At 32.0% G+C, this 23,225-nt stretch overlaps 1 protein-coding gene across 2 annotated transcripts in view; it reads right to left on the bottom strand.

Annotated features, from left to right (window-relative positions):
* Positions 1-7,032: 7,032 nt before the first annotated feature.
* The window catches only part of LOC143058518 (transient receptor potential cation channel subfamily M member-like 2), a 47,188-nt gene continuing 30,995 nt past the window's right edge, over positions 7,033-23,225 (bottom strand). For both annotated transcript variants that reach the window (XM_076232026.1, XM_076232025.1), the window contains exons 19-24: positions 22,017-22,286; positions 20,888-21,062; positions 19,354-19,510; positions 16,401-16,582; positions 13,158-13,287; positions 7,033-9,689 (exon numbers count right to left, since the gene is read on the bottom strand). In XM_076232026.1, coding sequence (XP_076088141.1) covers positions 9,515-9,689; positions 13,158-13,287; positions 16,401-16,582; positions 19,354-19,510; positions 20,888-21,062; positions 22,017-22,286 — 1,089 coding nt within the window. In that variant the 3' untranslated portion in view covers positions 7,033-9,514. The remainder of the gene's footprint in view (positions 9,690-13,157; positions 13,288-16,400; positions 16,583-19,353; positions 19,511-20,887; positions 21,063-22,016; positions 22,287-23,225) is intronic.

Below are 23,225 nucleotides of genomic sequence, written 5' to 3'. Positions count from 1 at the left end.
TAAGGGTACAGCCGTCAACAATGTGTTATAATCTTGGTTACTATAAAAACAAGCAAATATACAAAAACAAAAAGATTTTAACGATCTTGACTGGCCATACAGCCGTGTACAACAGAGAAGCACAAGTTGTTATATAGACCAATTATATATGATATAAGCAAACATTAAAGACAAGAATACACAATTTTACCATAGTACAATAACACAATGACGGGATGTACATATCAAAGAAACACCATAAAAAAGAATGTGTCCATAGTACATGGACGCCCCATCTACACTATCATTTTCTATTTTCAACAAACCATGAAAATGGAGTAAAATCTCTAATTTGGTATTAAAATGACAATCTTTAGATGTTATAATAGGGAACATGTGTTCTAAGTTTGAAGTCGATTGGACTTCAACTTCATCAAAACCAACCTCGACTAAAAACTCTAACCGGAAGCGGGACAGACGTACAGGCGAACAGACGAATGAACGAATGAACGGACGGTCGGACTGACGCACAGACAAATAAGTATAATGCCTATAAATGGGGCATAAAAATGCATATAAACAAAGCACATTAGCAAAAATGAAAGACAAGAATACAAAAATGTACAATAACGGGATGTATAAGTACACATCCACGTCAAATGTATCAAAGAAACACCAAAAGTCATATCGACAAGGCACACAAGCAAAAATGACAGACAATAATACAAAAAAAGGTACAGTAATTAAATTAACGAAATAGACACTGAGTCATTTGAGTTCTATTGCACATTCCCATTTAACACTAATGGATAAAGTTTGCAAGTACTTGGCCAATTAAGATTGTATTGTACTGTTAAATGTTTTATAACAATAAGATCAATAACGGTATCACAATGCATACACGAATCATTTAAATGTTTCGTTTTCCAAAACAATTATATGATATATAATACATATTTTGTATTGTAATGTGATCACATACTAAAAGGCCCAAGTTGAAATTAATACTACGTTAGCAATTTAAACTGAATAAGGTTATTACTGTGTTTTACTGTAATTTTTTTTATTAAGAATTGGTACTAAAGGTAATTCAACAACCTTTGCATGTAGGTAATATTTAGACAATGTCAAAATGCATTTCCAAACACGTAACGATTTGAAATCCTTTATATAAAACATGTTTAATGTCGATTCACAGAAACTACTAATGAAGCTGAAGTTGGTAAAAATGTGATAACTGCTACACACACACATACAATTTGTTTTACTAAGTAATGAGATATTACGGAAATTAAGTATTCTTTTTCTGACGTATTACTAACAATAACATAACATTTACTCACAATTACCAGTAGGTAATGTTTTAACTAGATATGAACAAAATTACATGAAACAAGTAATTGTATTTATTTACTAGAATAGTGTGTATATAAAAAAAAATTCTGAAACAAACAAAAATATTACTTAGGAATACTTTAACATTTGCCTTGGATAACTAGATAATACTTCGAGTTTTACTTCAGATTACTTAAAATACTTGATATATTGAAAATACTATATCCATTACCTAATCTATTTCCATATCAAAACATCTTCAAGCTATCATTTCCCATTAATGATATAGCTGTCATTATATAAACTTGGTCTTACTAAAATTAATAATTATAAAGGTAATAAATTGTATCATGTTACCAATAGTGTTTTTTTTTTTTTTTATTTGAAAATAGAAAATATTCAGCAAATCAGAGTTAAGGTTCCATTTGACTTTGATAAGCTTTTTTTTTGAAAAATGGCTAGAACTCATTCAAATTTAAAATGAAACGAACAGTAATAAAATTAACGGTACCAATTTTCTTGCACCAGATGCGCATTTCGACAATACATGTCTCTTCAGTGATGCTCGTGGCCAAAATATTTGAAATCCAAAGCTTATATAAAAGATGAAGAGCTATAATCCAAAAGGTCCAAAAAGTATAGCCAAATCCGTGAAAGGAACCAGAGCTTTGCATGAGGGAGATACATTCCTTAATTTATAATAATTTCTATCATTTTGTAACAGTAAATTTTAATAACACAAAAAAATCCGTATTTTCATGCCAGTACCGAAGTACTGGCTACTGGGGTGGTGATACCCTCGGGGACTAATAGTCCACCAGCAGAGGCATCGACCCAGTGGTAGTAATAAAATTAACGGTACCAATTTTCTTGCACCAGATGCGCATTTCGACAATACATGTCTCTTCAGTGATGCTCGTGGCCAAAATATTTGAAATCCAAAGCTTATATAAAAGATGAAGAGCTATAATCCAAAAGGTCCAAAAAGTATAGCCAAATCCGTGAAAGGAACCAGAGCTTTGCATGAGGGAGATACATTCCTTAATTTATAATAATTTCTATCATTTTGTAACAGTAAATTTTAATAACACAAAAAAATCCGTATTTCCATGCCAGTACCGAAGTACTGGCTACTGGGGTGGTGATACCCTCGGGGACTAATAGTCCACCAGCAGAGGCATCGAACCAGTGGTAGTAATAAAATTAACGGTACCAATTTTCTTGCACCAGATGCGCATTTCGACAATACATGTCTCTTCAGTGATGCTCGTGGCCAAAATATTTGAAATCCAAAGCTTATATACTAAGTAAAAGATGAAGAGCTATAATCCAAAAGGTCCAAAAAGTATAGCCAAATCCGTGAAAGGAAACTGGAGCTACTCCATGTGTACTCTTTCAATAAAAATAAAAGTTAGCACAAAGAATTTCGGGGGACGTAGACTATGTTAACTTTCAATAAAAAGAAAAGAAATAGGTTAAAAAAGGGATATAGTATATGATAATTTTTTGAAATTTATAATTATTTTTTTTTTGTATTCCTCTCTGTATATATATACAATTCAAAAAGGTACAACATCACCATTTAATAACTATAAAATAAACAAATATTCTTCAATAATAGCACGATGTCAAATAAATCATGTCAATATATTCAAACTGAGAAACGTTTTCTAAATCTTGAATTTATACAATTTAAGCGCACACCAGACGCTGATACAATTTTAAAATGTCCAAATACGGCGCAAAGATTACAAAGATATGTCAAATGAAAATAGTTATTTTCGATGTGAACTGGCACAATCCTAAATTTCCAAAGGTTGTGATATGTTAAATGTTATAACTGCATTGAGGGCAGTTTTCAAACAAAAAAAGCAAAAATGTCCTACCCGATCCATGTTGGAATAATATTTCAAATTTGACAACGGTGGGGCAATTGAAACAGAAACTACATATTTAAGCCTCACAAACGAATAGCAGTCTAATAATGATTAGAAAAATAAGTTTTATCTAATGAGGTAACATAATTGAACGTGGCTACGTACTTTCTACATCCATCCCGAACAAATGGAGCCCTGTAATTTAAACTGTTATTTTAAAAAATAATTTCAAACTGTAAAGCCTGTACAAAAGCCGGAGTTATTGGAAACAGGTGATGACAGGAAAATGAGGGACTCATTTTATGTTTTTTCATTTATGCCCTCTGGGGAAACTGTCCGTAACTTTCTTATTCAAAATTTTCCCCCAGCGACTCTGTCGACCTTCGACCAACCCTCGTTGTGGTCTATGATTGTGATGGTTAGGTTTTTGAGATCAGCTTGTGTGTGCCCAGGTGATCTCAAATGACGACTTACGGGTAGGTCGGGCTTGCAAGTGTAGTCACTTCGATGACCATTTATGCGTTTGTTGAATGGTTGCTCTATCTCGCCAACATACTGCATGCCACACCGACACTGAAGGAGGTATACACCATTCTCAGTTTTGCAAGTTACATTGCAATATAAAGCGTGCACAGACCCAGTCGAGTGGCAAGTACATTTTTGAGTATTCAGTATATGTTGACAAGTCAGACAATGTCTGTTAGAACATTACTTGCACCATCCTGTAATTGAAAAGCTTTTATTTGAGGAGGCGTCAGCTCTAACAAATAAGTCTTTCAGACTTGCTGGTTTCCGATAAGCTAAGACAGGAGGATTGGGAAAGATCTTGGATAATTAAGGGTGTTTGGCAATAGTAGCCAAATGGCACGGATCAAACGTGAAAGGTTAGTAAAGGCTGGATTGTATGTAAGAACACACGGGCTATTTTGCTGCGCCTCTTCCGTTTGTACTGTGGGAAGTCATTGCGGCTGTTATTGTTAGCGCGCGCAAACCCCTTATCTATGTCCAATTTCTTATAACCTCGTTTTGTCAAAAATCCGCGAAGTTCCTGTAACCGTGTACTCGGTATGGCCAAAACCTCCACTGTGTTGACGACAGTTTTTTTTAATAGATATATCTTGTTTATTTCTACTACAATATGATAGTTTCGTAATATATTTTTATTTCTATTTTTAGATACTAAAATTTAACACTTCAGCAAAAAAATACAAAAGAGATATTCGAATTAATAACAAGAACTATATCTTTTCCATACGAGTCAGAGTTTTCCGAAAACGGAAATCATTATAAGATACATACATCCTTCAATAGCAGCGTTTGTTTCTTTTGGCTATTAGTAAATAATATTGCGGTTTGTTGTCATAAATATTTCTTACGTTAAAGGACATTGCTATTACAAGTATTATGAACATAGTTGTATCTTATTTTCTTACATATTTTACACGGTCACACTAATATGTATTATCCGAAGATATGAAATATACTCACATTTTACGACAAAATTCACGTCTGAGAATGCATCGTCCATAATGTATGCATATAAGACAAAGAAATGATTTCCCGAAATATTTGTTTTCTTTTGTTGATTCAGCAAAACAAATCCAAAAGTTACTAACAGTACTTTCATATCAAACTAACACCTACTCTTTTGTTTTCCAAACTATTAATCTTTTCAACGAATAGTTTTAAAATTGAAAGGCCTTTGTAACAAATATCTGTTATGTCTGCAGTATTTAAATTAAATAAATATTTTAAATATCTATCTGTGATATTATCAATGTAAAACAATAAGACCATTCGATTGGAAATGTTGAAATTGGTTCTCGGTTATAATCTCTATTACATTCTGTTATGACCTTGAAATACAGATTCTTACATTGATACCAGTGAAGTATAGGATTTATACAATCGAGATAGCTAAATTATTATATAAGTTTTTTGCTAACCGAGTGCTTTCTATTTTCCACAAAGTTGTCAATTTTATAAAAACCTGTTTGCATTTTTGTTCATCTAGTAGCTGATAATGGCTATGACCTTCAAACTCATCCAATCAAATCTTCTGATTTCATCGGCAACCACACGTTGATTACATTGTTTTATACAATGGGTTCTGGAAGGGTTTAATTACCATATTTTTATAGAAACATTCTTATAAAAGGTAATTTTCCAGAACTAGTAATTTAATGACAACTGATCGAAATGAGGTTTATCGATATGTAATTTTCTTGTTGTACATGTACCTGCATCGTCAACAATAAGCATTGAATAGTGTTTATTTTGAAATAAACGTTTCAGGCGAGTTATTTTCTGGATTTTGTTTCAATCAGTTTCAATTCTAAATACACATTAACTATTTACAATTAAAGGTAAGTATCATCGAGTAAATCCTATATTACCGATGTTTAAATATTTCTGATTTTGTTTTGATATGACGGTTGTATTCATTGCGTTTGAAAATGATGCACCTCGTTCAAAAATGTTTCATCAATATCGTTTATTGATTGCTAATTCATAGAAATTAAAAAAAGAATTCCGGAGTTTTATTAGTTTTAGATCTGATTTAGCAACGTCTAGAAACATGAGATATTAAAACGATTTTTTTTAAATTTTACTGGTTGTCTAGTTAACATGGCTAATTATAATTGATTATAGCTTTGCATTAATATTATTTAATAAAAAATATGTAACATGGATATGTTGATTGAATTCATGCCAATATGGGTTAAATTCAGAAGACTGTCAATATGAGAACTCTTTTTAAAACAATCCCTTTTTATCATTCTGCAATGAGGGATTCAATTTTTGGTTCATCAAAATATCCATATTTTGAAGAATTATTCTTCTGATCCTGCTATATAATTTTTTTTACATGAGATATGCCTTTTTTATGTAATGATGTTGTGCTATTGTTTCAGAAAAATGGAGAAAATTTGGTACCGTTTAAATCGTTTAATCTCGCTGCAAGTGTTTGCACCTGTACTAAGTCAGGATCTGATGTACAGTAGTTGTCGTCTTTTATTTTATTTGTACGTGTGTCTTGATTTATTATGTTGATAAGACTGTTGGTTCTTTTTGTTTGAATGGTTTTACACTAGTAATTGTTGGCCCCTTTGTAGTTTGTTGTTCGGTGTGAGCCAAGGATCCGTGTTGAGGGCCGTACATTGACCTATAATGGTTTACTTTTTTAAAATATTATTTGGATGGACGTTGTCTCATTGGCACTCACACGCCATCTTTCTATATATATTTGCTATTTGTTCAAAAAGGTTGCACAATGACATCTGTTGGATACAACTCCTTTTCTGAGAGTTTTCAAGAAAGGTTTCATACTTGGTATTATTGATGTCTTCATTAGCAGCTGTCTTAATTATATCATACAATATTTTTTAGAAGGATTTACTGGGATTTTTATATTTGTTATTATACTTTAAACACAGGTCCATCCTCTGAACGTCACTCCTCTGATACCATTTGGTAGAATTGCGTACCATGCTGTGACCCTGATCATATCACCATGTCATTGGATTAGACAATTTAAATGGAGCAATGTTGCTTTGACTATTTTTTTACATTTTTTTTCGACAACACCTATGGAACGCAAATCTTCCAAGACAGATTTCCTGAAACAACAATGCTCTAGGACATCTAGACAAAACAACCGAAGTAAAATATACACGTTATCTGAGTGAATGCCAACCTCATTGTAGGTTACGCATAATTGCATATTGTACGAAACATATGGCGATAAAATTAAGGTAATACCCAAATAATCCATATGCGTACTCCTGAATCATGAACAGCTTATATTAATATATATTTATTTGAATAACTACATAGACAAGTAAAATATTAACATTAAAATATAACACGGTTAAGGTAAAACTACATAATTACAAAGTAAAGGTACAGAAATGATAAAATGCAAATACCTTACTTAAAGCCCTTTTTAACAATAAAAATGCTCAACTAAATGGTTTTGGTTTCCTAGACGAATATTCGATTTGAAATTAATCAAACAAAATGATTTATAATTTTCTTAAATTACGATTCATAAAAGGTCATACACATTTTGAATATAAACAAACAGAAAAAGGGTAAGTCAGAAAACAACACGTGGAGATAATGGTATAATAACTTGATATATTTTCATTCAAATCTTTCGAAGATAAAATCTTCTGTTGGCTGATTAAGAATGCGTATTTCATGTTTATTAGAATTTACTATTTCGAGATTTTGATTAACTAAAAGTAATTACTGCCTTTGTTCGACCTGTTAAACGATCAAGGTAAAACATTTTTGTATATACGGACGTATACGTATTACCTTTAACCTGTAAAACGTCTGTTTGAATTCATAAAACTTTTTTACACAATCAACATTTTACAATATTATATTATTTACACGTTATACAGTCATTTCTAAAAGGGCGTCGGATCGTTAAGAAATACCAAAAATTACATACAAAAAAGAATTAAAAGTAAGTTTTTAAAGATAGCACGTTTAAACTAACTGTTAATGAAAAACGTAATACAATAAACTAGTGTTGTCAAATCGTACACTTTTGCCTAACCGGTTACTCGGATAATCGTTCGACCGATTAACTGGTTAGCCGGTAGTTTGAGTTGGTGCTTGAAAGCCTTATCAATACCACATGTGGTATGAGTGTTAATTTGACAACCTTTCATCCAAATCATAAATTTACGCTTTTAGAATTGAAGTTTGTCCTCTTTGTTATAAGGCTTGTGTGTGAGGATCCCTGTCGAAGTTTGACTTTTAATAAAAGTATCAACTATAGCGTTTGTACCAACTTCAGAAAAATAGAAAAACCTTCTTGATCTCGTAGAATTGAAAATGTCTGAAACTGATAACTCTTTCCTTTCATTTGTTGACTCCGAAAATGATGTGGGGTGTTTCAATTGAAATGATTAATTATAAAAAAAAGAAGATGATTGCGAATGAGACAATTCTCCGCAAAGAGATTAAAATGACACAGAAATTCACAACTATAGGACACCGTTTCTTTACTTTGTTTGCATGTTACTCGTACTATCACGTATACATTTAGTACATTCAAATTGGTTAGCATTATACATTTTTTTAGTTAGCAATTCATTTAAAGTAAGACTAAGCTTTGCGAGACGGAGGTTGTACATTTAGGTGAAGGTTTACACACTATTAGATCAGAAACGAAATAATGAAGTAAATCGTATAATTTAATCGCATCACTGATTTAGAGTTACTGTTAAAAAAACATATATACTAATTATGTTTCTTTAAGATCCTGCCCCGACCGGAGAGACAAGTTATAATTAATTAATCAATTTTATGTGTATAGGATTAACAATAGCAATCAATTTACTGGACAATTGATCTGTCAAATTAATTACCAAGACGACAATTTCTAAATTAAACCTAACTATTTAATGATTTCAATACAAATTTATATAAAATCTGTCAAAATTTGAAAAAAAGTCCTGTTAACCGGTTAACGGTTTTGGTATTCGGTATTCGGTCGTTCGACCGATTAACCGGTTAACTGGTTAACCATTGACAACACTACAATAAACCAATTAATATTTCGGAATACATTTACATCTTTGATATCATTAAAGCTGCGATTAACCGTTATAAGATTGAATATTGATCTTAAATTTACACCTACATATTGTATACCAAAACAAAAGTAAAATAACAAAAATTCCGAAATCCGAAGACAATTTAAAAAGGAAAGTCCATAATCAAATGGCAAAATGAAAAGATCAAATACATCAAACGAAGGGATAACAACTGTCATATTCCTGACTTGGTACAGGCATTTTTTTATGTAGAAAATGGTGGTTTAAATTGTTTTATAGCTAGCTAAACCTTTCACCTATATGACAGTCGCATTACATTCTATTATATTTACAACGATGTGTGAACAAAACAAACAGACATAATAGGTAAAAATATCACAATTAGAGGAACAGTTACCAACAGTTAATGTATTGATGAATCGATATCTTAAAATTCCACTTAAATACATAAATATTATATATTCAAACGAATATATCAGCAAGAATCAGTAATAAAATAAAAAGAATTGGAGTCCCTTTCTACATATAACCTTGGGTTTTATGAAAAACTCTGGATGCAAATCTACCGATACTGACCCTCATTTAACAGAATACTGATAGTGACAATCTTAAAAGTAAAGCACCGATACCAATCTGAATGGAATGAAGACTCTCATTGTTCAGCTTCTGCTAGATTTTCTGATTTGCATCTAATCATTTGTGTATATGTCATGTTTAGTGAGGTTTGACGAGGCCCTATCGATGCTTTCATTTGTTTATATTTTCACTATGTATACCCCTCGGAACCTCTACTATCAATACATTCTGTTTTGTTGTCATTATCTGTTTTACAGTCTTCAGAATTAGATCTACGTCAGACGACAAAACATTTATTTGTTCTTGCAAGCTTAGATCTGTGTCTTTTTCATAACTAGCTTCAAACCTGAAACATGACAAAAACAATTGGAAAATAACTAATACTAAAAGTTCGACAAACGTGCATCTTTAATTTTAAAAACAAATGCTTCATTTATACTTTTACTTTTTAAAATTGGTCGCATGAAAGAAAACAATGTTGCATTCGCTATTCATCTCTCCTTTAATCGTTTATCAGATTCCTAAATTCCGATGTTTGAAGTTTAACGAAAAAGAAAATACAGCTTGAACATCATGCTTCTAATCTTAAATCGTACATAGATAACAACACAATACCAAAAGGTTTAAATATTAAATTAACGCCTCAGACACCAGGCGTCAAGTCCATCAGATTTATGAAACGTTGGGACGATATTTTATTCAATTGTTCATTACGACTTCTTCAACTCTTACTCTCCTTTTCCATCTACGGCTACAAACAAATTAATTCGGAGATAAATGAAACATATATTAAAACATCTCTGTCTGTTACTCCAGAAGACATGGACTTCAAAGACGACTATTCGACATTAAAAGAATAGAGAAACAAAATTTCAAAGCTGAACAAAATAAAAAATTCAAACGAGACCGTTTAAACCAACAAAGTTCCGTTTTTAAAGAAGATCCAATTTTAAACTTGTTAAAAGAGAGTAAATCAAAACAAACGAGGAAAAGACGTTTTAAAAAACAGAAACACGCAGTTCAAGATAAGTTAGTTGTAAATCTGTCATCAATAGAACTAACTACCTCTGAGGAAAAACTATTGAGTAAAGGCCTTAATTTTTGTCCAGCTCCAGCAACCGTCAACAATTTACAACTTGAGACAGATGTAGAAGCATTTGCCAGGCGTCTCCGGTTGAAAGAACATTTCAATAGACAACAGAAGAAAAATTTAAAAGAAGCCGGAATGAATGAATCTGATTATGAGAGTGATGAAGGAGACATATGCATCCCAAAATTTAAAAAGAAAAGTACATGGAATCCCCCTAAAAGCAAAAACGACAATTTGGAATCATTCATTACATCAGTCAAAGCTGAGGTCAGATCTTCAATAAGTGGTAAACAAGTCAGAATTATTTCAAAGTCAGAAAGTCAAGCCATGATTAACTTAAAAGACCGTGACGAAATTGTTATCAAACAAGCTGACAAAGGAAGTGCCGTTGTAGTGATGAACAAGGCAGACTACATCGAAGAAGGAAATCGTCAACTCTCAAACGCTAAATTTTATAAAGAACTAACATGTGATCCAACAAAAGAAATCAGCAAAAAAATTAATGATGCCCTCTCAGAAATGAATAAAGATAAACAAATTGATGACGATACGTACGATTATCTACGCCCAGACGAAACGTGCACAGTCGGTCGATTTTACTTACTTCCAAAACTTCACAAAGAAGGGATTCCAGGGAAACCTATAGTATCAGCTAATGGCCACCCCACCGAAAAAATTTCAGAATTTGTTGATTACCATCTCAGACCACATGTTCAACAACTACCATCTCATATTCAAGATACGACTGACTATTTGAAGAAAATGAATTCCTTAAGTCCTTTACCCAACAACACAATTTTGGTTTCAATGGATGTGTGTTCTTTATACACAAATATTCCAAAAGATGAAGGAATAGCCGCGTGTGAAAAAGTATGGAATACTCGAAAGGATAAACATCCCCAAACTGACTGTCTAGTTCAATTGCTCAAGCTATTTCTTGAAAATAACAACTTTATTTTCAACGACAAGCACTTTTTTACAGATTGACGGAACTAGTATGGGAACAAAAATGGCACCTTCTTTTGCCAACATTTTTATGGGGGATTTCGAAGAACGCATCCTTTTGAGTGTGCCATACAAACCTTTGTCATGGCTCCGTTTTATTGATGATATTGACATGAAATGGAACGATACTGCAGAACATTTGCAAGATTTCTTAGATCATTGTAATCAGTTCCATCACTCAATTAAATTTACGTCTGAATTTTCAAGCGAGAAAATTGCTTTTCTCGACACCACCACATTTGTAAAAAACGGGGTCATGATAACTGACCTCCACACAAAGAAAACTGATAAACACCAGTTCCTTTCTCCAAAAAGTTGTCACCCGAAACACTGCTCCAGGAGTATACCTTACAGCGAAGCCATCAGACTAAAGCGAATTTGCTCCTCTGAATCTAAACTTAACTATCGTTTGGGACAACTAAAAACACAGCTGAAATCAAGAGGATATAAAACCAAAAACATCACTGACGCTTTCGATAAAGCTAAAGAAAAAGATCGAGCTAGCCTCATGGAATACAAAAATAAGGCGACCCGTGCAGATAGAATTCCGTTTGTTGTAACCTTCCATCCCGATTTGACAAATATTTCATCTATCCGAAAGCACTGGCGTCTAATCGAAAATAACTCTTCCTTAAAAGAAATTTTTCCATCACCTCCTCTTATTGCCTATCGCAGACCCAAAAATCTCAAAAACATACTTGTGACATCAAAAGTAAAGAAACAAGAAACTTCAAAATTTGGGTGTTACAAACAATGCGGTAGAAGGAACTGTAAGTGCTGTAAAGCCGCCAACACTGACCACTCTTTCAGCAGCACAGTAACAAAGCAGCGATACAACATCTATGTTACATCTAATTGCAAAACGGAAAATAGTATTTATATTCTTACTTGTGGAACTTGCAAGCTGCAGTATGTTGGTGAAACAGAAACCACATTCAACATCATACTAAACAATCATCGGTCGTGTTATACAAAAGGAAGAAACTGTCCAATTACGAGACACCTCTTAAGAACAGGACATACTTTTGAAAATATCACCTTTCAAATAATTGAGGTAAACCAAAATTGGGACTCAGAAATGAGAAAAAAGAGAGAAAGGTTCTTGATGCATCAGCTACGTACTCTTGAACCTGATGGACTTAATGAGAGGGATGAAAAACAGTTCTACCCGAAACCAAAGGAATAACTTATCAATTTTACTTCTATTTAACTAAAACAACTATTTGTTTTATTTTTGAAAAAAATATTTATGTACAATAAACGGCAAAAAATTGTTTTATACAGATCATTAATCAATATGTTAAACTTTTGTGTAGCTCAAGCTACAAAGATATTTTTTGTCATGCATCCGATTTCACCTAGATAGATGCACACGCCCGATGAAGCTAATTTGTTTAGCGACATATTGCGTGAATAATATATAAAATATAACACCTAATTTTATAACACTCATTAGTGTTAAAGTTACATTCTTAGACACTTATATAATTCAATTTAGTAACTGCATCAGTTTATTTACAAACTGATCAACACCTAGATAGATTGAATGTTGATTGTTGTTATTTTTAGACACTATATATACATGTATATGTATTATAACTATTTATATAAATATCCCTAAAATAATGGGAAACAAAACTTGGAATGATGTTTACGAATATTTAAAAAAAAAAGGATATAAAAGTATATAAAAAAAAGAAATATGAAAACAGAAAATACCCGTCCTTTTCAGCATCCATATTTCTAGCCCGACGTCTTCGTAACCGAGTTGATGAATTTAAATGACTGTATACTGCATCTTTTTGTAGAATAGCTAATTTTTCATTTTCGGCATCGGTTTCTGTAATTTCTGTAAAGAAATATGTTCGAAGTGTTGAGTTTTCTTCTTTAAATGACGTGAAAAGAAGGTCTTGTGTATTCTTCCAATGTTACTCGAAAATAATGTAAAACATGAAAATTGAATATACTTTAAGCGGAATCCGGTAATGCAAAAAAGACGATACTGTTTACATCGCCGCCCATTCAATTTCATATCACGTGTACCATTTAATTAATCTTATTCGTGTTCAATCATTTCTTAACTTGCTGGTAAATTTTGCATATCTTAATTAATTCTGTCTCATGACAACATTTATAGACTCAGTATGATTGAAAAATTGTCATTTGTATAAAACGTGTGTATAGTTTTGTTTGTCGCACCCTTAATGAAAATAAGAAGACGTGGTAAGACTTATACTTCTGATTGAACAAGAACTAAATGGTCCAATCGATATATTACATACAGGGATATACACTTATATTATATGTGTGTACTATATATAGGACCATTGAGTGCAACCATGAAGAAAAAAGTAAAATCACAAAAATACTGAACTCAGAGGAAAATCAATTTGGAAAGTCCATAATCACATGGCAAAATCAAAAAACAAAACGCATCAAAAACGAATGGACAAGAACTGTCATATTCCTGACTTGGTACAGGCATTTTCAAATGTAGAAAATGGTGGATTAAACCTGGTTCTATAGCGCTAACCCTCTCACTTTAATAACAGTCTCATCAAATTCCGCTACATTTACATGATGCGTTAAATAAACAGTCACAATTAATAAAATAGTCAAAATATGGGTACATCAGCCATCATCGTATAACAATTTTAAAAGGAACAATACAACCACTATTGCTTTGCTTTTTTTCTGCGCATATATCGATTTTGTGTCATGGATGGGTACCCCATATTCTTTTTTTTTCTATTACATGTACAAAATTGATCCTTTGTCATTTTTTCTGGATTTGGTTTTATGCTTTATATCTGTAACGAGACGGACTTTGATATGGCTTTGACAAGTATTTCTATAGCAGGTATCTCTACAAGCTGTAAATGTCAATTAACCAGCGCGGAGTCAAAATGTCACAATCGTGATAAAGACACGTTCGGTAAAATTACAGAGCAGACAACTCAACTCGTATTTAAAGAGCAAATATGTTAGTAAGGAATATATATTTTGCGTATATGATACATCTAAATGTTACCTGTTATAAAGAGCTAAGGTTTCATCGAGATTTTTTCTTATCAGAGTTAAACAACTGGAGGCACACAGAAGTAGGTTTTTGCTGTGAAGGATTTATAAATACGCAAACGAATGAAGGCGGAATGGGAATGGGAAAATAATTTCCACAGCTCATGCAAAGAGTGTTTAATTATTTCTGCATGTAAAAGAACCATTGAAGCAACTCTTTGATTTGCTTGTAAATGGACTGGTACATGGCAAAAGTTTCAAAAATACAACCATTTTCTAGTGGCAGTAAAAATTCAAGGCCTTCATGTCGGTTAAATCATTTACAGAACCTTGCTATTGCATATAGGTTTTGTCATTTTTTGTTTGCATTTTAGCACACATTTGAGAAACGCTTTCGTAAAGTGTATTTTTGTAATTCAAACTTGACAAAATGGATCGTTCAGGAATAATGTGCTATACTTATAAATAAATATTCTTGGCAATATTATCACAGAAAGTTATTTTACCAAAGCATACATTCACATCTATCGGAATTACGTCTGATTCAGTATCTTTATCACACGTTTTGAGTTGTTTGCGTTGTTTAAATATATTTCTTAAACCAGTGATTTCATACACAGCATGATTGATTGCCTCATTTGATTTGATTGCCGATCTACACATGTGCACAATTTATCAGCTTTCTATCCATACTTTTAATTTAATTATGTGTGTTCACAAGTTATTCTTAATATTTATGCATTGTTAATAAATACTAAAGACATGTAAAATATTGCAAAGGGTACCAAGTTTACCGTCTTACCAAACAGAAAAATCTTTGTTGACCTTGTCTTACTGAACACATTTAGTTTTCTTACTGTTGAAGTTGGTTTATAGTATCATATGTAAAATGTCTATGGAGAAACTTTTTTCTGTAATCTCGTCCGAATAAAGTGTACATTTGACAAATTATCTTATTTACACAATTTCAACTTGATAATAATATTTTAATGTTCGAAATCCTTATTTTTTATGACCTTTTTTTATTTGCATCATTAACATATAAATGATTGAAGATTTGTTTCGGTACACGTAAAACGTGAGTAACGAAGTGGTTTTATCAAATTGTAGGTATTCTAAAATATGTGTTATTCATTCTGCTTGACATCAAGGAGAATGAAACAACCACAACAAATAAAAGAGGTAAAAAATTAAAGTTGTGTTTAACAAGTAATGACGTTCCTGAACTTGGACATGAACATGATTACATAACTATAGGAAGATGTGATGTGAGTGCCAATGAGACAACTCTCTATCCAAATAACAGTTTATGAAAGTAGATCACTATAGAGCAATGTACGACCTTCAACAATGAGCATTGGCTCACACCGAACAATAAGCTTTACAGGGCTCCAAAATTACTAGACGTGTAAAACCATTCAAACGGGAAAACCATCTACCATGTATATAAAAAAATGAGAACTGAGAAACACTTATAAATTACAATAACAAACGACAACTACTGTACATTATATTTAAAGTTTCATCGCTGCACTTGTTTTTTTTTATATCAACATTTCGCATCCCTACCCCCCTAAAACGACCTACAAATAGTACACACAGAACACGTTTTAGTGTTTTACATTGTAAGGAAAATTTGTGATAATAGCAGGTTAATTTTTTCTTCTTTTCGATTTTATTCTTAATAACTAATCAAATTTAAATCAGACTCACTCGAGATAATTGAACGCTTAGCAGACTTTACAGATTTGTATTTTTAATTGAGGACCATGTTGAACTACCAAAATCTTTTTGTGAAGAAGGCTTATATGCCTGTTACCAAATCCAATTCAATTTATTTGAATAAAATATTGTTTAAACTAATCCTTGTGTTATTTGTGCCGTTGCTCGTTGACGTTTACCAGCATCCTACTTATTCATCTTCTATAAATACGTATTACTTACTAAACTTGTTTTTTCTTTTACCTGTACATCTATTTTTGATGTACAATAAAAATATCTTGAGATGACTGAGGATAAGAAATGGTGGTACCAAAGACGATCTATCATAATACTCTTGAATGAGCGAAAATCTGTGGAATTTCCAAACCAGTTCGTTGTTGTCTTGAACTTTTGTAAACGTATGTCTAGGATTAAATAAAGACATAATGCAAATTTCATAATTATACTTAAGCATCATATTGATTTGTCCGTCATATTGTTACCTACAAGGTCCATTTTATTAAATCTACTTTTACTTTATTACAATAAGCCTCCTTTCAACAAAAAAACAATTGTTACATCGTCAACACAAAACGGATTATCATTGCTCTTTATGTTTTTTGAGAATTCAAATAAATGTCATGTGTATAGATACATGTATTGTACACACACATTGCAATTTTATTTAGATAGACCTGTAAATTATATATACAAACCATACATTTGTAAATATCGTATATCAGCTCATATATTAAGTATAGAAACAGGTAGATATTATAAGGTTGATAAAAATAATAGACTATGTACAAATTGTAATACTAGCTCTATTGAAGATGAATACCATTTTATACTTGAATGTAAAAAATATAGTCAGATTCGAGAAAAGTATATAAAAAAGTATTATTGGAGAAATCCTTCTACATTCAAACTTATCCAGTTGTTATCTGTCAGAAATATTAAAGAATTGAATAACTTAGGTATATTTCTAAAATCTGCTGAAAAACTTAGAATTTAATTGCAGTAAAAAATATTTTTGTTCTCACTTTATTTAAGTATCATATCATTCTCCGCTCGTATTTTGTATTTTGTATTATGTATTATGTATTATATGTTCTTTCATGCACATCTTATATTTATATTTACTATATATCTCTTGTAAAATTCTTATATTGGTGTAAAATTGTGTATATGTATCCTATAAGCTGTATTGCTTTCGGAATAAAGTATTATTATTATTAACGTCGTAATTGTTTGGCTTTATAACTATTTTGATATGAGCGTCACAAATGAGTCTTATGTAGACGAAACGCCAGTATGGCGTATTTAATTAAAATCCAGGTACCTTTGATAACTATTTCAACATGAGGTACGTCTTTTTTCATATTTGTAGCAAAGTAAGCATTCTGTATAATTGATTTTTGTTTAAAAGAAAACAAACAGTGATGTCAATACCTATATAAAAAGACCGACCGTTCAAGACCCCTATGGGTAGTCCAGACCGTTAACAACAGCTCGAAATCGTATTAAAAGAGGGAATTCCGAGTGCAAATAAAAAAAATAAACTTTATCAAACACCATCGTTACCATGTACATATAAGCAGTAACTCCGCTTAACGGAAACTCTAGAATATCGTATCGATGAGAAGATACTACCTTATATGCAGCCGCTGATGGAATGTTGCTAAAGAGAATATGTAAAATGTGAAAATTTAAATTTTGTGTTAGTGTCTTACTCTTTTCTGTTGGATGTTAAACGAATTGAAATCCAAAATAAAAATTCGAAATAAGTCTTTAGTTGAAAAAATCCAAACTTGAAATATAACATTATACATGTGAGCGGCATCGGATAGAAACCGACCTCATGCAAATAAATATAAATAAATCTGCCAACTCTGTCGGGTTGAAATAATCTCTGTGGAAAGCCTTAACCATGTTAACTGTTTAACAATTGAGTTGTTATACGAAGCATACGAAACATACCAAGATTTTTATTTGGTACTTGAATGTTTCAAAAATCAATCTAATTCTTATATATGCACATGTGTACGTGCACTTGCTTAAGGTCAATGTATATCCGTCTCAGCTCATGTTATACTCCCAAGAGTTTGAGAATAAATAATAATAGATTATCGTTGCTTATTTAAACGAGATTGATTTTCTCGCTTGAGCTGGTACGTCGAAAGCGAGAAAACAATCGAGTTGAGATGACCAATGATAATCTGTTTATCGCTATTTTACCTATGTTGACGTTGTTAATTTCCTTGACAACAACGTGTTCCCTTAGTTTCTAACGATAATTTTCAAATCACTCGACTCCGCTGATAACGGAAATTATCAGTCAGGAAAATCAAAGGAAAAATTCGTAAAATAAAGTTAGCGATAGCTGATTCACATACAACACATTCTAAAACCGACATGATCTAGATGTTTGAAAAATTCTTGATTGACAACATAACATTTGCAGGACGTGTTTTAACAAATAATCGGCAATCACACTAAACCCACATTGGTCCATCTCCTTGTCAATTTCTTTAGTCGTATGATGCTTATTTCGTACATGTACATATTAGATTTTTTCTCACTATGTATGTAACGGTTTTGTGACTATGTTGAAAGCATTTTTTTTTATCGGAATGAAAAAAAGGATACATCATATACAATGAAGACTGCCTCATACATTAACTTACATCTAGAAATTGACAATGAGGATCCGCTATGAACAAAACTCTTCGACTAGAGAGATCATAGCTTCCTAATTATGAACTCTCTAGTTCTATGTAGTATCATTCCGGCTTCAATATTGAGTATATGTATCTCCTAGTTGATACGAGCTTGCCTTTTCCTTGAAAGAGGATTGCTACTCACAGAAAAGGTATTAAACAAGAGTTCAAAGTTCAATAAATAACTTCGAAAAAGTAATGAATGTCAGCACGAGTTATCAACCCATCATAAAATATTTGTTTCACGGATGACGACGGACATGTTTAAATAGTCGTAGCCACAAGCATGTCCTCTTGTCATCGGATGTGATACTAATGTTCGTCTTCTTGTTATTTTTTTCGCTGTTTTTGCCATGGCATTTTTTAGTTTATTTTCAACTTCTGAGTTCCAATATTCTTCGTTTCTCTTTGGAAAAAAATCAAAGTACTAGATAACTATACATCAAAAGTCTGAATCATTAACCATATATACTTACGAAAACATCGCAATTAGAAGATTCACAAGAATTATGTGTGTTACTACCATGTAAACGGCCAGTACAAATGTATTTATCTGGTTTCTTAAAGGACATCTATCCATAGTCCCATTACTGTATAGTTCTACATTTTCAGTACAATCATCTGGCAGTGCTCCTAAATTAAATAGAAGTCTTCCTTATCGTATATATAAAAATACCAGTAACAATGTATATTATAATTAGTGTATTGTTTAGAAATTTGACTTCGTCTATTGAATTACATTACTTGAGTATAGAATCTTATATATTTAAATTCAACATACCAACCAATAGTTCTATTTTAACAACATTGATTAAATCTCCTGTCTTGAACTATTTGAGATTTATCTTCATTGTAAGTCATATTTTGAACGAACGATTAGGCTAACAACATAGAATTGTTTCCATGCAATGCAACTGTTATTTCAACAACAAATAATATTGAATACGACTGAATAAAATGAAAACAAGTACGTGTAATGCTTGTATCAGGAAATTTATTAAAATGACCACATTATTGATATTCATGTCAACACCGAAGTGTTGACTACTGGGCTGGTGATACCCTCGAGGACGAAAGGTCCACCAGCAGTGGCATCGACCCAGTGGTGTAAATAGTTATCAAAGGTACCAGGATTATAATTTAGTACGCCAGACGCGCGTTTCGTCTACATAAGACTCATCAGTGACGCTCATCAAAATATTCATAAAACCAAACAAGTACAAAGTTGAAGAGCATTGAGGATCCGGAATTTCAAAAAGTTGTGCCAAATACGGCTAAGGTAATCTATGCCTTGGATAAGAAAATCCTTAGTTTTTCGAAAATTCAAATGTTTGTATCAGGAAATTTATTAAAATGACCACATTATTGATATTCATGTCAACACCGAAGTGTTGACTACTGGGCTGGTGATACCCTCGAGGACGAAACGTCCATCAGCAGTGGCATCGACCAAGTGGTGGTGTAAATAGTTATCAAAGGTACCAGGATTATAATTGAGTACGCCAGACGCGCGTTTCGTCTACATAAGACTCATCAGTGACGCTCATATCAAAATATTCATAATCCCAAACAAGTACAAAATTGAAGAGCATTGAGGATCCAAAATTCCAAAAAGTTGTGGAAAATACGGCTAAGGTATTGTATGCCTAGGATGAGAAAATCCTTAGTTTTTCGAAAATTTAATTTTTTGAAACTGGAAATTTATTAAAATGACCACATTATTGATATACATGTCAACACCGAAGTGTTGACTATTGGGCTTGTGGTACCCTCGGGGACGAAACGTCCACCAGCAGTGACATCAAGTTGAGATATTCCACATGATATAGTCAGTATCAAAAACTACCTATTATTATGTTGATGACGTCACTCAATTTATTGCTTAATATTTTAAGTGATACAGCCAGTACGTTGATACTCGAAAATATTAGGCAGTAAGATCACATATACAAATTACGGATAAAATGACATAACTGAATTATTTACAACGAGTGTGAATACATAAGTTACCGTAAAATTGTTCTAGGAATAATTCTCCATACAACTGCCAATATGGCATATATACGAGATTCTGAAAAAGTGGAAATCCAGGTTCTGTATTTGGGTACATAGTTGCTTGGTAAATGACTCCGAAGCCAAATAAAAATACAGCAAATATCAAGATGAAGAAAATGACGTCGAACATCTACAAAGAAATTAAAATTAATACATGTATGTTTTAAAAACATAACAAGGATCCAATTTACTTTCGGATCCAATAGCTTTTACAGTATTCAATGGATTTTTTTCTTTAAATTTATTTGAAAATCTGTATGATTATATACAAATATAGGAATCTCTTTAAAAAATCAGAACATTGAACAAGTGAAGCAAAGAGTTATCAGGAACTTGTAAGAGAAGCTTTTGCCATAGAATTTATATTTGATAATATTGAAACATCTAGCAGAGGCAAACAAATTATCTGTAAACGATGGACAAATAGTGAACTGTTATTAACTTGTAACATATAACCCAGTTAAATATGACTTGTTACATGTAGATTATAAAACCAACTCAGTATTAAAACGTTTCAATCGACGTTTATCATATTAATGGTATTGTTCTGTGAATATTTATTACACTTTTATGTCCTATTGACCAATAGGATACAGAGTGTCTGATTGACCGATAGAGATAAAAAAAAAAGTGTTCGACGGAGCAGTTATTGTAGAGCCTATGTGTCCTATGCTTACATTAAAAGTTATATTGTTTAATTAGTAGTAAATTTAATTTCTACATAAGAGATTGAATGCTGCATTTCTAGCAGATTAATGGCAAACAATTCTCATGAAATCAATTACATCATTAATGTAAAAATAGAATTTCGTTGAATACTGTTTCAGCATTTATATTGTGAGTACCAATTTTTGTGAATTAAAGAAAAAAATATTTTACGTGCAAATTCCGTGGGATTTCCAAAGTTCAAATCCAAACCTTTAGCAAATTCAAACCTTGCTAAAAGAATTTGAACTCGTGGTTTCAATCTTACAAGGACATTCTCGATAACTGGTATCCAACTAATAATAATAAATCAACAGTATTTTTTTTATAACGTGTTAATCTATTATTCAAAGCATTTGTCAACAAAGAAAATCCTTACCATTCTTCCAATCATAATAACTTTCGGTCCAATCTGTTTGGAAACAAGAAAAAACTGCATGCTGTTGATGATAAATGTTCCTAATGTTACTGCATACATCATTCGTGCATTATGAAAGTCCACAGCTGACAATGTAAATCGAAGAATTACAGACATGATAAACATACAGTACATCATCAATTCAAACAGTGTCCAAAAAGAGAACCAGGTCATTGCATTCAGGGTCAGTTGCCTCCACTCGAAACTTTGAAAGTGCTTCATTGCAATAGCCTGAAAGAAAATGTATCGTATTACATAGTAAAAGTTGTTATTTGGAATATGTTTTCGGATTTCACTAGACTAGATAATTTTGAGTGCCCAAATTTTCGCATTCTACGGTCGACCAAATGATGTTGACATTTTTTGAATCAATGGCTTCAATTGTCAATCATTTTGGTCAACATATTGCTTACACGAGATACCTTTCTTGGTATCGTCTTCATTTAAAAAGGATTGCGTATAACAGAAATTGTTCTAAAAATATGTACTAGAAATCTTGCTACATGTAGGTAAAGTAAGCTAAAGACTATTCAAACAAAAGATGCAGCTGTGGTGTTAGTGTTAATTTGGAGACAGGAAGGCACATTGTTCAGATAAGCATCAAATTGTCTTTACTTGTTCATTAAACCTGTATCTTCATTTAAAGCATAATAAAAGATAAGAAACGTTTAAACTCTACTAGTGATACCTCAACGTATGTTTAACGGAATAAATGCCATCAACAACGTCATTAAAATATGAAAACAAAACGTTATAAATGTTATCCTGCTTCCCACCAACTTATGTTTTAGAAATGTCATGATTATGTATTACAACTTCCGTAATACTATAAACATATGATTGAGCAATGCTATAACTAATGAGACACTTTTTACTAGTGATCCTCCAGAGGTAATCAATAATGATATGATAGAAAAAAAAATTTGCAGCTGGAAGTTTAGCAAAACATTGAAAAAAAAGACATCAGTTAATCAATCATGCCAATGAAGAAATAATTCAATGAAAGAAGAAACTCAATTAGCTGTTATAAGAATGCCAACTATCAGTTGAGCACTTCGTCCACGAAATGTTGTGTATGGTCTAGTGTTAGAAAAGTAAGACATGTCATCTAGCATGGATGTTTTTTTACTTTTGAAATAAAAACTGTACTTTAAGGTGGTACCTAACACT

Source organism: Mytilus galloprovincialis, chromosome 14, assembly GCF_965363235.1.
Source record: "Mytilus galloprovincialis chromosome 14, xbMytGall1.hap1.1, whole genome shotgun sequence".
Taxonomy (NCBI): Eukaryota; Metazoa; Mollusca; class Bivalvia; order Mytilida; family Mytilidae; genus Mytilus; species Mytilus galloprovincialis.
This window is presented reverse-complemented; position numbering and strand designations above follow the sequence as displayed.